The sequence below is a fragment of the Microtus oregoni genome, unplaced genomic scaffold (assembly GCF_018167655.1).
Source record: "Microtus oregoni isolate MIOR12 unplaced genomic scaffold, Mior012 000002F_ref0000024, whole genome shotgun sequence".
Lineage (NCBI taxonomy): Eukaryota > Metazoa > Chordata > Mammalia > Rodentia > Cricetidae > Microtus > Microtus oregoni.
Window position 1 is genome coordinate 64,578,021 of NW_024543061.1, and position 15,921 is coordinate 64,593,941.

The window sequence follows — 15,921 nt, forward strand, 5'->3', positions numbered from 1 at the left end:
CCCCACCCCCACCCCGTCCCCCCCTCCCTCCCCGCTTCCCCGTAGTTCAAAGCTGTCTTGGCACTTCAGAGCTGTTAATGTAGAATGCAGAAGCAGTGGTCTGGAACTGGCCTCCACGAAAGGAGACAACTAAGTTCCAAGGGAAAAGCCGGGGCATGGGTAGGGGTCAGAGGACAGGCTCAGAACACCAGAAACCAGCACCTTCCGTACACTAGAGGGTCTGGGACAAAAAAGGTTTATTTCAGAAGCAAGAGGGTCAAGCAGCTTGCTTATCTAGGGCGAAGCTGAGAAACCGAGAGTGGTGAACACACGGAATCCCAGCACTCAGCTGGAGGCAGGAGGACCCTAAATTCAAGGCCGTTCAAGGCTAGCCTGAAATGCACAAGACTTGTCTCAACAATAACTACCCCTAAACAAACAAAAAGCAAAAGGACTTTGCCCCTACTGTCCGGCCCAGCGACTGCTAGTTTAAGCAGTAAGAGCAATTTGTCTGTAGTCAGACAGGATGACACCTGTCTTTATTCTTAGCATTCTGGGGACGGAGGCAGGTGGATCTCTGTGAGTCTAGGCCAGCTTGCGCAACACAGGAGTTCCAGGACAGCCAGGGTTACATACAGAGATGCTGTCCAAAACAGCAAAAAAAAAAAAAGGAAATTCATTCTAAATCCCCAGCTAGAGAACAGCACAGACCCAGTTACCTAGACCCACTAGGCCCTTCAAAGACAGCACTTCACACTCCAGTGAGGGTTCGACCGCCCACCTTCAACTGCACCCCCACCTCTAGGAAGCAAGCAGCGCTTCTAGGCCGACCTCCTGCCGTACTTCTTGGGAAATAAAAGGGCCAAAGACCAACAAAGCTAATAGTTTTATGTGTTTTCAATGTGAAAATTCAAGTTCACTACCAACACCTCCCCTTGTGATTCTGAGGTGAAAGGAACAGACTGCAGTGCAGGTCCATGAGCATAGGGACAGTGGTGGTCAGTCTGCAGCCTCACTGTTAGGGCATGGTGGTGCTCAGTACCTACACTGCGGGTCCTTGGGCGTAGGGACAGTGGCGGTCAGTCCTCAGCTCCACTGTTAGGACATGGTGGTGCTCAGTAGGCGCCCATTACTTCTGAGCATGGGCTGAGGTAGGAGCAACCTGCCCAGGGTCTGCCTCCCGGCTGCTAGCCAGGAGTCTGCAAACAGTATCTGGTTCCTTTCACTTTCCAGCACTCGGCTTTAGAGGGGCTGGGGATTAGTCTTCTCCCTGTTAACAAACATCAAAGACAGAAGAGGCCCAGTTCCCGGCATTTTTGTACACAGATTTCTCATAGATTTATTTCTGTGTCATGTTATATATAGACCTATCCATATATACCTTTTTTTAAATATACAATCTATATTCTCTTCCCCACCAAAATCACAAGAAGAGATATAAATCTTTCCAGGATTTCCATTGGGTTTCCTAAGATGATTAGTTAACAAAGAACCATTTCTTAACTTCTCAAAAATAGCTGTTCTCAGGCTCTGGGGTCGCTGAAGCAGTACTCCCAGACCCAAGGAGACAAGGGAGGACAAGAAACAACTGTAGTGTGATGGGTTCTGGGACCAAAGCGTCGGCCACTCCCAGAACTCTAAGGCTGGGGTGAAGGTGGAGGACACCCTTCCCCATGGCTTTTCAGATGCAGCCCAATAGGCACAGGGAGGGAGGAGGAACTGCAGATTAGGCATGCAGGAGTAGGCGTGGTAGAGAACACCTGTGGGTGGTGAAGAGCCAGCACCCTCCATAGGCCTGCCAACCTGCTCAATGACATGGGAAATGGGCACCAACAGTGTGAGTGAAGATGACAGCAAGCGTGGCAGGAAGAGGATGTGGAACACAGAAGTACCAACCAAACGTGACCTGTACTGGCCTTCTCCCTACAGAGGGTGTGGCTTATGCTTGGGGGTGGAGGAGATGAAAAGTCATGAGCTAGGATTATCAGCTGGCCAGGGGCACAGGAAGGCTCTCTGAGGACTCCTAAGGGGTAGGCAGGTAGGCAGCTGGGACCCCACATTCCCAGGGAAGAAACAAGTCCTTTCAGTTCGACTTGGACCAAATCTTGGCGCTCCCTCGGAGTCTGGCAAGGGGAAGAGAGAGAGAGGGGATGCAAGGGATCCCCTAATTCCTGGAGGACACCCCCACTCCCAACCCCATGCAAATGACTAAAGCAAGTGGAGCAGCCAGGCTGAGGTCCCCAAGGTAAGAGTGAGGTACCCAGAAACAAGCGGCTCCCCGCACGGGCTCACCCCTTGCCCTTTGAGGCTTTCTTGCTGGGCTGGCGCTGGTTGGTGCCAGGAGCTGGTTCTCTCAGCTCTGTCAGGTGCTGCTCAGGATCCTGTGAAGTGGCCGCAGCTGCTGCTGCTGTTGTAACTTTAATGGTTTTTTTAAGGTTGGCAACCTATCAGGATGAAAGGAATGGGGATAGCAAAGCAGGTTCCAGAACCTGACAGGTCCTCATTATCCACATCAGCCCCTGTGCACAAGCCAGGAGTCCCTGCCTGCTTACCTCACTCTCGATCTGCTGCTTCAGGCCCAGCTGCTGCTCCTTGTGCTGGTTCGCACGGCTGACTTGCTCCTCAATGCCGGACAGCACAACCTCACAGCCCACGCACCTGTGGGAACCATGGCAGATGAAAGGTGTCAGCAGAAGAGGGCTGTGATCACAGACTCAATAAAGAAACTCAAGAGCAAGCTTCTGGGGGGACTCGAAACCCTGGCCTAAGCTGGGAGCCCTCACCAGGACACCTGGGGAGCAGCTCCAACAGATTCTCATCAGCAAAAACCCTGGAGTTGGATAAGAAAGTTGAGTGATACATACAATGTGGGTGGGACCGGGGGTGTTGGAGAAATGGCTCAGTGATAAAGAACATGTATTGTTCTTCCAGAGAACCTGCGTCGATTCCCAGCACCCACACCGGGTGACTCACAACCACCAATTCCAGGGGATCTGACACCTCTGCACACCCACCCCTCTACTGCACACACACACACACAGCTAAAAATGATAAACTAAAATTCAAACAACAACAAAAAGATGAGGGTAGTAACCACACACGAAACAGGAGTGCCAGCCACGGTGGTGTGCAACGGTGCATGCTTGTAATCTCAATACTGGGAAGAAGAGGCAGAGGATTTTGGGATACACAGTGAGATCATAATATATTTAGACAGGGATACAAAAAAGAAAAGGAGACAGAGACCCATAACCCATGGTGCTATGTGCCATTGTACTAAATTCAGCCTATGACAGCGATTAAGCCTCCCATTAAGAAACCTCAAGAGCACCACTCCCATTCCCTTCCTCAATTACTGCCCCAACAATCCTGCCTCTTAGCACCCAGCATCCCTGTCAAGCTTGTTCCCTCAGAAGCCTCTGGAGGAAAGTGCTGGTCTCTCTCTCTCCTCTTGGGCTAACCCCCTGCAGCCCAGCCCTGCGCTCTCCTTCTTGTATAAGGAAGCAGTCAAGGCCTGACAAGTTCTCACCACTCCTGCAGGGTTCTGGCAATGGCACTGAGGTCCTGGCGCTGGATGTCCCGCCCAATACTGTAGTCAACCTCTAGCCGCTGATTGCGCTGATCCAGGGAGCCACGAAGGACATCAGCATACACAGCCTCAATCACAAGGTCTTCCAGTTGGCGCACATTCCGAAGGGCAAGAGCCTCAAGCAACACTGCATATGGGATGCACTGGGGCCAGGAGCAGACAAGGGTTCAAAAGCAGAGAAGGTCTTTCCATAATCCTCTCCTCTTTTCCCCACTTTCCCCACAAGGCCGAGTCCCACTTGCCTTCATCTCCTATCCTTAAACCATTTCCTAGAAAAAGTTAGTTATAAAGCAAGACGTGGTACCACCCCAAGAACATCAGCAGAAAAGAATACCCTTTTCACTTTCTTTTCTTTTCTGGTATTTTTTTTTTTTTTTTTTGGTTTTTCAAGACAGGGTTTCTCTGTGGTTTTGGAGCCTGTCCTGGAACTAGCTCTTGTAGACCAGGCTGGTCTCGAACTCACAGAGATCCGCCTGCCTCTGCCTCCCGAGTGCTGGGATTAAAGGCGTGCGCCACCACCGCCCGGCCTTTTCTGGTATTTTGACGCAGGTTCTCATGCTACAGCCCAGGCTGGCTTGGAACTCACTATGTAGTCCAGGCTAGACTTGATCTCACACTAATCCTTCTGCCTCAGCCTCCTAAGTGCTCAGGTGACATGAGACACGACACCAGACTCAAAAAAGACCCTCTTAAAACACATGACAGATGCTCTCCTACTAGCCCTCACCTCCTACAGCACAGCCAGAGTATGACATCTTCCCGGTGCCAATTCTTTGGCAGTAGCTAAGGGTATTGTATTACATCAGAGGATCATAGGAGGGGTCTGGAGTTACTGTGCTTAGCACATAGACTTAGTCAAGGCATCCACAACTATGAGCCTGACTCCAGCAAAAATCACCAGGGCTCAATTCTAGTGAGCAAGTGGGAGAGATGACTAGGGAGACATGATGCACTGTGACAAAAGGCTGCGACCACAGGGATACTCTGAGATACGCACGTCTTAGTTTAGCAAACAGAAGCCTGGTGCTTGCTTCACGGAACAAGAACCCCATCTCCAGCTCTGAGCCCTAGAACTCTATATGGCGATAAACAACAGGACAGTGTCCTGGTGGCTAGTTTGACACCAAACACAAGAGATGATAACTTAGAACTCAGGGCCACACTGAGAGACTATCACCCCTAACTGACTGCAGTAATGGAGAATTGGTACTGACCGAGCCAGAGGGAGGTCAATGGCTCTCCCAGGAATAGACAATAGGATGGCAGGCTTCAGGACTGTCACTTACCTTGACTTTGGCAGCCAGAGTGACAACTGAGAGATGTCGAAGCTTATTCTTCTGAGCCTCGGTAAGTGGGGGAAGATTCCTGGCTTCAGCTAGGAAAGGAACAGAAGCCCAGAAGTCTTATTATTAGCAGTTTCCTCCAAGTTTTCTGCACCATCACGATCTTAGGCTGCCTGGCTCACTTATGGCATCTAAGTAGGGCACCCCAGGAGTTTCTTCCAGGTCTCTCCAGAAGCCACCCTTCTCCTGCCCCCACAGCATGATGGCTCCAGCCCCTAGTTACCTAAGTAGTCAGCATAGGTCCCATAGGCAAACACTGTCAGCAGCCGGAAGGTGGAGGCAAAGTCGCTCTCTGCCAACTGCAAGAACATAAGGGAAGTGACAGGAAGAACCTATTCTGAACTCAACTTGTTGACCCCGTCCTTCAAAAAAACCTATCCTGGTCCACCCAGAGGCTTTCTCTACGTCTCCAAACATACACCCTTGCTCTACGGTCTCACTCACTTCCACCTCTAGCCCTTTGACATGCTACACATTAAATTCTTACCCTAAATCAGGGTTGAAAACATTCAGTGTTCAGAGGATCACACGCAGACATCAGACATTATAAATTACTCTATTTTGGCCCCCAGAGGTCACAGATTTGTGGCCTGTTTCAGACCGTCCTCAGTGAGAGGGTCATACATTATCCACTAGTGTTTCATAACGCCCCTCACTCACTCTGGCACGCCATCCCTGCAGGCTCTCACTGAACAGTACCTTTTAACAAGGCTACAGCCCCAGCATCTGCTGGCCTACAAGGATGCAGCAGAACCGTGGCCCTCAAAGTAAAAGCTTGCTAAATAACCGACTTGCCCATCTTCATCCACTTATCTGATCTCTTTAACTGAATACAAGCTTGAAGGGCAAGCCTGGTAGCTTGCAGTTTGCAGAATACTAAACACTGTTAGGCAATTGGGAACCGTTTCCTCAACTTAGTTCACTGTAGATAAAATCAGGAACAAAAGATAGCCAGTTGTCTATGGAACAGCAACCAAAAACCATTACATCCTCCAGTTCAACCACAGGCCTTCTAAAACTCAGCTCGGTTTAGCCACACCCTGCTATCAGCCTCTCAGGACACAGGCTGGGGCCACAGCATAGGCAATCTGTTTGCTCGGTCATTTCTGTGAGTGGTTCTCTGCTGTGTTCAGAGTGATTTACTCATTATCTACCTTAAATGAATTAGTATATGGGACACTTGGGGAGGTAACATGATAGATAATATGCTTATTCTTTCTATTTTTAGGAGATTTTAGACTTTCCCACAATTTTACTTCTGTAACTGTGAGGAACACTGCTTCTTAGGCTTTTCTTCTCTCTCTCTCTCTCTCTGGCTTTTCTTCTCTCTCTCTCTCTCTGGCTTTTCTTTTTTTTTTTTTTTTTTTAACATTTTATTATTTATTTATTTATTTAACTTTATTATGTTCGTTGGTGTGAAGGTGTCAGATCTCGTGGAACTACATTTTCAGACAGTTGTGAGCTGCCATGTGGGTGCTGGGAATCGAACCCGGGTCCTCTGGAAGAGCAGTCAGTGCTCTTAACCGCTGAGCCATCTCTCCAGCCCTCTCTGGCTTTTCTTCTCTCTCTCTCTCTCTCTCTCCTCTCAAGAGACAGGGTTTCTCTGTGTAGCTTTAGCGCCTGTCCTGGAACTCACTCTGTAGATCAGGGCTGGCCTTGAACTTACAGAGATCCATCTGCCTCTGCCTCCCAAGTGCTGGGATTGAGGCATGCATCACCACCACCCGGCATAGTTTTTCCTTTTTGCAGTTCTGAGAATTCAACCCATAAAGAGCCTCGCATACTACAGACAAGGCTCTTTCACTGAGCTACATCCCTACTCCTTTTTGAAGTGGAGTCTAAGGTGCCCAGGCTGGCCTAAAGTTTGTGATGCCCTTGCCTTAGCACCCCAAGTTCTGAAACGGACCCTGAGGTCCCATGCACAGTAAGTAGGCAAGCATTCTATCAGTGGAGTTATGTTCCAGCTTCTTGTCACCATTTTTAAGAGAAAACTGAGCCTTTTAACATGGTTTCTCTGATCAAGATGACATGATTTTTGTTTTTGTTTTGTTTATTGAGACGGGGCTTCTTTGTGAAACAGCCCGGGCAGTCCTAAAACTCACTCTGTAGACCAGGCTGGCCTCGAACTCACCTTCCTCTGACTCCTGAGGGCTGGGATTAAAGGTGTGCACCACCACCACCGTGCTGGTGACATTATTAAAAGGTATCACACTGGTGGAAAAGCTGGAACTTACAAGTAGCATTCTGAATGACCTGCTCTTTTGCCTAAAACTTAAAAATCCAGCTGGATGGTGGTGGTGGTACATGACACTCAAGTTCGAGAAGTGTTCCACGTTTTTAAATACAAAAAATTTAAATTCTACACAAGGCACAGGCAGGAAGATTGTCACAAGTCCAACGTCAAGCCAGGCTGTGACTGATACTAGTCTAGGGCAGTCAAGCCTTCACAGTGAAACCCCACCACAAAAAGTGTGTGTACAGAGGGAGGGGCATTAAGTTTACAGATCTACAGTCTCCAAAGAGAAGCGCAAAACCTTTATTTGATTGATGGTTAATTATCAGAACCCTGTTCACCTGCGTGGTTACTGATTACAAAACAGGCCCACGCTTAGAAGAAACTTCGGGCCCAAGGTTCTCCATGGACTCCCCACACAAGCAACCCACCTCTCTAACATTGGGCATATCCAGCAGTTCCCCAAACACGTAGACACCAGGAGCCTCCAGCACCTGATGGATGAGTGTGGCCAGCGCTGCCCCCTTGGCCGACTTGGCCAGGAGCAGAAACTGCTCCTGGTTCTGCCCTGTCACCTTCACCTCCGCACTCATGGCTGCACCGAGGTGCGGGGCTCTGGCTTCAAGTTGTCTGGAGCTGCAAGGAAAGAGGAACGTGAAGCTAAAGGTCCCTGGGCGCTGTCAGGACCTGCTCAGCTCAAGGGCAGGGAACTGCATGCACTCCCGAGGCACAAAGCCACAAATGCACTGAGAAATCAGGTCAAGGGGTCTAAAACTCAGCTCTAGGGTTCCTTAAAATCCGCCACGCCCACCCTGTCCCCCAATCCGGGGCCTAATCCCAAGTCCCACCACGTGCACCCCATTGAGCCCCCAAACAGAAGAGGCGGTGAGGGAAGCGGAGGCACATGGTGTCCACCCCAACGACGACGCACCCCCAGCTCTGAACTCGTGTCCTGCACGTGCCCGCAACCACGTGACCTCACCTCCACGCTCCTCACTAGTGGCTCCACCCTCCCTTAAAGCGGCAGCCCCGGAACGGCGGGTCCGCGCCCAAGGCCGGGTCGTACCCTGGAGCAGACTGTGGCGGCTCCCTGAAAGCCTCGTCTTCCAGCGCAAGGGGCGGGGCGGCGGCTCCGTCACCTCCGGCAGCTGCTCCCAGCGTTTCCTCCGGCCTCCCGCAGGGTCGCTCTAGTCGCCCGCGTCTCTGGCCAGCTTCTATGGCCGTACTTCCGCTTTCGGGAGGCGGGTTCCCGGCGACTGTGGACTGCTTCCGCTTTCCGACGGCCAGGGACGTGCGCTCTTCCGCTCTGTAGATAAGATTTATGGGTGCCAGAGCGGTGCTCGCGGGACGCTGAGGAAACCTCAGTTCGGGGGAGATCCTGGGTCGCGGGCCGCCCGAGTGCGGCAGGAGGGGAGAGGGCGGCACGAAGTCTCTGCGGCGACTTGAGCTTCAGTGGCAGGCGAGAAGATGCAATATATACGGAGAGAGAAGGAAAATGTGACGAAATTAGCGGTAGTCATAGTTTGGGTAGTTCAATCATTCGGGTTTTTTTTTTCAAAAAATATTTATTTACTTACTATGCATACAATATTCTGTCTGTGTGCAAGCCTGAAGAGGGCACCAGACCTCATTACAGATGGTTGTGAGCCACCGTGTGGTTGCTGGGAATTGAACTCAGGACCTTTGGAAGAGCAGGCAATGCTCTTAACCGCTGAGCCATCTCTCCAGCCCCAACCGCACGTGTTTTTTTTTTTTTTTTTTTTTTTTTTTTTTTTTTTTTTTTTATTTTTCGAGACAGGGTTTCTCCGTAGCTAAGGTAAAGGAGCCGGAGCCGGGTGATGGTGGCGCACGCCTTTAATCCCAGTACTCGGGAGGCAGAGGCAGGTGGATCTCTGTGAGTTCGAGACCAGCCTGGTCTACAGAGCTAGTTCCAGGACAGGCTCCAAAGCCACAGAGAAACCCTGTCTCGAAAAACCAAAAAAAATAAAAAAAAAAATTAAAAAAAGGTAAAGGAGCCGGGATTGGTGGCACATGCCTCCTCTCCTTGCATTAGTGAGGTAAAGAGGCAGGGGGATCGGGAGTTCAAAACCAGCCTCAGCTACATAGCAAGTTCCTGGGCTATGTGAGAACCTGTCTCAAAAGGAAGCAACAAAACCCCAAATAGTAAGGGAGTGAGGTGTATTGGTCAGGTTTTCTTTCGTTAAATTTTCTGAGCTGTACTGCGTGACCAGACTTTTGGTTATGGTTACCACATGTAATCATTAAGTTATATTTTGAGCGTTTGAATTTCGATACACAGTTTCTCTGTAGCTTTGGAACCTGTCCTGGAACAAGCTCTTGTATACCAGGCTGGCCTCGAACTCTCAGAGATCCGCCTGCCTCTGCCTCCCGAATGCTGGGATTAAAGGCGCGCCCCACCACTGCCTGGCTTTCAAGTTGTTTTTGAACAGGTGGGTTAAGGCGAATCAAGAATCAGATTACTTCTCATTTCTCCTTCCTGTTGCCTACTGTCCTAATCCTTTTCTCTCCCTCTCCCCAACACTCTCAGATCAATATATAACCCACACTGGCCTGGAACTCACTCTGTAGCCCAGACTGCCTTTGAACCTAAGATACTGTCTTAGCCTCCCAAGTGCTAGATTACAAACATGGATCCTATGTTCCTTTGTCTCACAGGTTACTTAGAAAGCCTGTATCTCTAGGTCTCTGACACTCTCTCAAGGTACAAGGTCATTCTATGAACTTTCTATTCTTGTGCCTTGCCTCCCGAGTGATGGGATTACAGATGTGTACCAGTACATCTGGCTTTGCCTTCTAGGATTTCTGTAAGGATTTTGCTTGTCTGTTTTGAGACACACTCTCACTATGTAGTAGTTCTGGCTATCCTGAAATTTCCTATGTAAATTTCCTATGTAGATGCTGGCCTGTAACTCAGGAATCCACCTGCCTTGCGTCCCGAGTGCTGGGATTAAAGGCGTGCACCACCACCCGAGATTAAGAATTTTTTTAAACAGGTTCTCTCACACTGTAGCTCAAGGTGGCCTCGGAATCAAAACAACTTGAGGAGGAAAGAATTTATTTGGCTTAGTGTCCAGATGAGCAGACACCGTGAGGATGCTGCTTTCAGGGCTCACATTCAACACCTTTCTTGCACCCTTCCTGGACTACTTGCCCAGTGCTGGTATCACCCACAGTGGGCTAGGCCCTACCACATAAATCATTAATCAAGAAAGTAATCCCAAGGCTAGAGAGCTGATTCAGAATTTAAAAACACTTGTTCTTGGAGAAGACCTGGGTTTGATTACTAGCACCTACAGGCACCTGTAACTCTAGTTTCAGGTAATTGAATGGGCCACGAGGCACCAGACATACATGTGGTGTACATATATACACTTATGAGAAGCAAAAATGTAGTGTTTGGTTGGTTGGTTTTTTTTTTTTTTCCTTTTTTGTTTTTTGAGACAGGGTTTCTCTGTGTAACAGCCCTTGCTGTCCTGGAACTTGCTCTGCAGACCAGGCTGGCCTTGAGTTTACACTGATCTGCCTGCCTCTGTTTACCAAGTGCTGGGATTAAAGGGAAGTAAGTAGGTTTTGTTTGTTTTTGTTTTTTGTTTTGTTTTGTTTTTTGAGACAGGGTTTCTCTGTACCTTTGGTGCCCGTCCTGGAACTAGCTCTTGTAGACCAGGCTGACCTCGAACTCCCAGAGATCCGCCTGCCTCTGCCTCCCGAGTGCTGGGATCAAAGGCCTATGCCACCACCACCCGTTGTTTTTGTTTTTTTGTTTTTTATTTTTAGAGGCAGGGTTTCTCTAGCTTTTTTTAGAGGTTGTCCTGGAACTAGCTCTTGTAGACCAGGCTGGCCTCGAACTCCCAGAGATCCGCCTGCCTCTGCCTCTCGAGTGCTGGGATTAAAGGCATGTGCCGCCGCCACCACCACCACCCAGCAAGTAAGTAGTTTTTTAAAGAAAAGAACCCCACAGATTTATCTCCAGATAATATTATGGGGTCATTTTTATTTTTATTTATTTTTTTTTTTTTGAGGGTCTCACTTTGTAGCTCTGACTGTCCTGGAACTCATTATGTAGAGTGGGCTATCCTCTAACTCACAGAAATCCACCAGCTTTAGCCTCCGTAGTGCTGAGATTAAAGTTGTGTAACTACACATGGGTATTACAAAAATTTTAAACTACTGTTGTGATATCTATACAGACAGAAACAGATCAACTACAGTGTTTGGGTGAACGATGACAATGATGTGGACCAAGCAGAAGCAGTAGAAATGAATAGCCAGACTCTGAATTTAAAAGTGGAGGGAACATTATTTGCAAGTGGATTAGATGCAAGGTGTAAAAGAAAAAGAGTTTTAAGAATCATATCATGGGTGTTGGAGATAAGGCTCAGTGGTTAAGAGCACTCTCTGTTCTTGCAGAGTTCCTGGGTTCTGTCCCAGCACCAATATGACAGCGGAGCTGTCTAACTCCAGTTCCAGAGGGTTTTGATGCCCCCTTGCTGTAGGACAATGGTCTGTACCCTGTCACTTGTATTTTAAATAAATGGTAATTGGCCAGTAGCCAATCAGGAAGTATAGGTGGGGCAACAAGAATTTGGGGAAGAGGGAAGTTTCAGTCTGCAGTCGTCACCCAGACACAGAGCAAACAAGAAGTGACTGCTTCCCCGAAAAAGGTACCAAACCACGTGGCAAACACAGACAAGAATTATGGGTTAATATAAGTTCTAAGAGTTGATAAGAAGCCTGAGCTAATAGGCCAATCAGTTTATGATTAATGTAGACCTCTGTGTGTTTCTTTGGGACTTGATGACTGCAGGAACCAGGCAGGACAGAAAACTCAGTCAACACTCCCTCCTCTGGGGCTGGAGAGATGGCTCAGAGGTTAAGAGCACTGGATGCTCTCTCCAGAGGTCCTGAGTTCAATTCCCAGCAACCATATAATGGCTCACAACCATCTGAGATCTGGCGCCCTGTTCTTACCTGCGGGCATACATCGAGGCAGAATGTTGTATAAATAAATAAATCTTTTAAAAAAAAACAATACTCCCTCCTCTGGCCTCCACAGGCACCACGTGCACATGGTGTACATACACGCACTTGATGTACATACACACACGCACATGGTATACATACACACATGCAGGCAAAATACTAATACATGTGCAGTTTTTTATTCTTCAGGACAAGGTTTTTCTGTGTAGCCTTAGCTGTCCTGGAACTTGCTCTGTAGACCAGGCTGACCTGGTCTCATAAATTTTTTTTTTTTTTTTTGGATTTTGAGACAGGATTTCTCCGTAGCTTTTTGGTTCCTGTCCTGGAACTAGCTCTTGTAGACCAGGCTGGCCTTGAACCCACAGAGATCCACCTGCCTCTGCCACCCGTGTGCTGGGATTAAAGGCGTGAGCCACCATCTCCCGGCTTCATAAAATTTTTTTAAAGATTTATTACCTATACAGTGTTCTACCTGCACACGAGAAGAGGGCACCAGATCTCATTACAGATGGTTGTGAGTAAGCATGTTGTTGCTGGAAATGGAACTCAGGTCCTCTGGAAGAGCAGCCACTGCTCTTAACCTCTGAGCCATCTCCCCAGTCCTTATACAATTTTTTTTTAGTGTGTGTGTGTGTGTGTGTGTGTGTGTGTATAACAGTATAACAGCCTGGCTGTCCAGGAACTCATTTGGTAGATCAGGCTGGCTTAAATCTTATAGATCAACTTGCCTGTGCCTCCAAGTTCTGGTTTTTAAAGCATTTACTACCACACCAACCTAAAACCTTAAAAAGAAAATGACATTACAGTCAGAATTACACCTATAAATCCAAGAGTTGGGAGACTGTTGCGGGAGGTCCTCCAACTCCTACAGCCTATAGCTGCTGAGATACCAGCCCATTGGGGCGTGGTCTCTCTCCCTTTAAAAAAGTGGCTACTTCCCTCTCCTCTCTCTCTTCACTTCCTGCTCCACTGGTGACTAGACTCCCTTCCTGGTTGTGTAGAGGGCTGTTGCCTGGGACAGTGATCTGTAAGTTTTTTCCCCTTTAAATAAATACCACCCTATTAATCATAATTCCAAGCTGGTGTGGCATTGTTTGTGACTTACGCCTTCATTTTGGCGCCCAACGTTTGGTTTTAGAACCTCTCCTTTCCCCGCTCGGCTGCCGGCCTTGAGTTCGGCTTGGCGGGAGCCCTCCCTCAGCTGCCACCTGTGCCTTGCATTGGCGGCCTTGGCCTCCCCATGTGGATTAAATCCACAGGCCCACATAGTCTCTCCCCACGTGGTTTGCTCTTTTCTGAGTCGTTTTTAAATCTCCCTTGCAAGCACAGCTCTTAAGTGGCGAGAACCAGAGCACACGGTTGCTGAAAGCTGCAACCCCTCAGGGTGACTCTGTCACGTGGAGGCATAAGCGACTTCCAGGTTACTCTTCTCTACCCCTGGATTCTGGGTTTCTGGTTCCGTCTCTGGAATTGATTTAATTACATTTACTTTGTTGAGAAACTTGCATTTTCCATTTTTTTTTTTTGGTTTTTCAAGTCAGGGTTTCTCTATGGTTTTGGAGCCTGTCCTGGAACTAGCTCTTGTAGACCAGGCTGGTCTCGAACTCACAGAGATCCGCCTGCCTCTGCCTCCCGAGTGCTGGCATTAAAGGCTTGCGCCACTACCGCCCGGCCGCATTTTCCAGTTTTTAACATCTACTAAGGCACTGAAACAGGACCCCGTTTTCATCGCGACTCGGCAACAGCGCCACCTGCTGGATAATAGGTAATAAGGCAGTTTTCGTTTCTAATGCAAATTTTACTGCTTTGTTTTCACTAATACAATGGATAAGTAAATTTATATTTACTAATACAATGGATTACGTCATACAAGGTTTATATGATTATGGGGATACCTTGATTTGCTTGTTCCTAGGTTTCAGTTTTCTTTTCCATATTCTATCATTAAGGAAGAATATGGCACTCCTAAGAACGATAGAATCTTTACGAACTAATAATGAACAACTAATTGACAGGATTAAAATTATTGAAAATCAGAGGTTATCTGAACAAGTGGATACTATGACAGACAAAATTGACTCCATATCCAAGAGTATTAGAAAGTTACCTGAAAGGGTTCAGGCTGTAGAATTCGACGTTCAGACTTTATCACAAAGTTTTGATAAGGTAACAGACAGAATGTACCTCCAAGATGGGAATCTACATGATATACAAGAAAAGTTTAAGGAGGACATGTTATCTTTGAAGGAAAAAATTAAAGCTTTGGAATCACAGGTGCAGAATGGGGACCAAAAAATTGATGCCTCAGTGAAATCACTGGAAATATATACAGGTCAAGAGATTCAGGATTTAAGAGAGACAATGATAAAAAGATTTGAAAAGATTGGAGAAATTATTGCAGTTGGTGAACAGAGTAAGGAGGCACAAGGACAGGATACAATGCCTCCACCAGCTATTAGAACTGGCTTACCCAGGGTTCTAGCAACATACCCTATACTTAATTCTGACAAAGCGTCAACTTCTAAAGGCTCAAAGGGAGTCAGAGAAGCTAGATGGACGCCAATAGCAATGAATGATCTGAAAGAAATTAAGCAAGCTGTTGTTAATTTTGGCTTGCACAATGCATATGTAAAGGAAATGATAAGGACTTGGGCTTCTAATGCTAGAGCTACCCCCCATGATTTCCATCAGTTAGTGTCTGCAGTTTTAGATAATGGACCTTCCTTGATGTTTGGAATTTATTTCAGAGAAGAATCGAAACATATGGAACAGCAAGGAAGAGCAAAAGGTGTTGAGGTTTCCCAAGATCCAATTCTTGGTGCAGGAGAATATGCTGATCCACAGGTCCAAGCTCTTTATGATGATGAAGTACTGTGTCTATGTCACCAAGCAGCTTTAAATGCTTGGAATAGGATACAAGATCCAGCAAAAAGGGTTGAATCATATACCAGAATTAGGCAGGGACAGAGAGAACCCTTTATTGACTTTTTGCAAAGATTAATTAAAGCTTTGGACATAGTGGTAACAGACCCAGAAGCTAGACGAATACTTCTTGAATCTCTAGCTTTTGAGAATGCAAACATAGAATGCAAAAAGATAATTGGGCCTTTAAAGTCTAGATCAGCACCTATGGATGAATGGATTCAGCATACGATGAATGTTGAGACGTTTAGCTATAATGATGAATCTTGGGTGGGAGAAGCGATTTCCAAAGCAATGAGGAGACATCAAACTGCCAGGTGTTTTAATTGTGGTAAATTAGGACATTTGCAAAGGGATTGCAGGCAAAGAATTTCTAGGAATAATATCTCTTCTGGGAATGACAAAAATAGGAGCCCTCGGCCTTCAGGTATATGTAGGAAATGCGGTAAATGCCGGCATTGGTCCAACGAATGTAGGTCAACAACAGACAGACGGGGCAATCCGCTATCATCGGGAAACACCTTGGGGGGCCTCTCGCAGGCCCCCAAGCCAACAGTGGCCCAGTCATTCCCTGTCACAGTGGAGAACGTGCCTCACCAAGAAAATTAAAAGCTCCAATTTCTGCTTTAAGAAGTAATACTGGCCGGGCGATGGTGGCACACGCCTTTAATCCCAGCACTCGGGAGGCAGAGGCAGGCAGATCTCTGTGAGTTCGAGACCAGCCTGGTCTACAGAGCGAGTTCCAGGACAGGCTCCAAAGCCACAGAGAAACCCTGTCTCGGAAAAAAAAAAAAAAAAAAAACAACAAAACATTTTAAAAAGTAATACTGGTCTAAATGATGAATTACGTGTGG

The 15,921-nt window shown here is 47.6% G+C and overlaps 1 protein-coding gene across 3 annotated transcripts; it reads right to left on the reverse strand.

Annotated features, from left to right (window-relative positions):
• Nucleotides 1-219: 219 nt before the first annotated feature.
• Nucleotides 220-8,402, reverse strand: Cops7a (COP9 signalosome subunit 7A). 3 transcript variants are annotated; one of them, XM_041633725.1, is made up of 8 exons: nucleotides 8,211-8,402; nucleotides 7,576-7,780; nucleotides 5,135-5,210; nucleotides 4,855-4,943; nucleotides 3,509-3,711; nucleotides 2,532-2,637; nucleotides 2,272-2,423; nucleotides 220-1,249 (listed from the first exon to the last, which is right to left on the reverse strand). In XM_041633725.1, exons 2-8 carry the CDS (start codon nucleotides 7,735-7,737, stop codon nucleotides 1,222-1,224), a joined length of 816 nt encoding a protein of 271 aa, XP_041489659.1. In that variant the 5' UTR covers nucleotides 7,738-7,780; nucleotides 8,211-8,402; the 3' UTR covers nucleotides 220-1,221. The 3 variants fall into 3 exon arrangements, with proteins under 3 accessions (XP_041489659.1, XP_041489653.1, XP_041489665.1); XM_041633719.1 differs by lacking the exon at nucleotides 220-1,249 and adding an exon at nucleotides 1,293-2,102 and having other exon boundaries at nucleotides 8,211-8,394; XM_041633731.1 differs by lacking the exon at nucleotides 220-1,249 and adding an exon at nucleotides 1,293-2,102 and having other exon boundaries at nucleotides 8,127-8,267.
• Nucleotides 8,403-15,921: the final 7,519 nt, after the last annotated feature.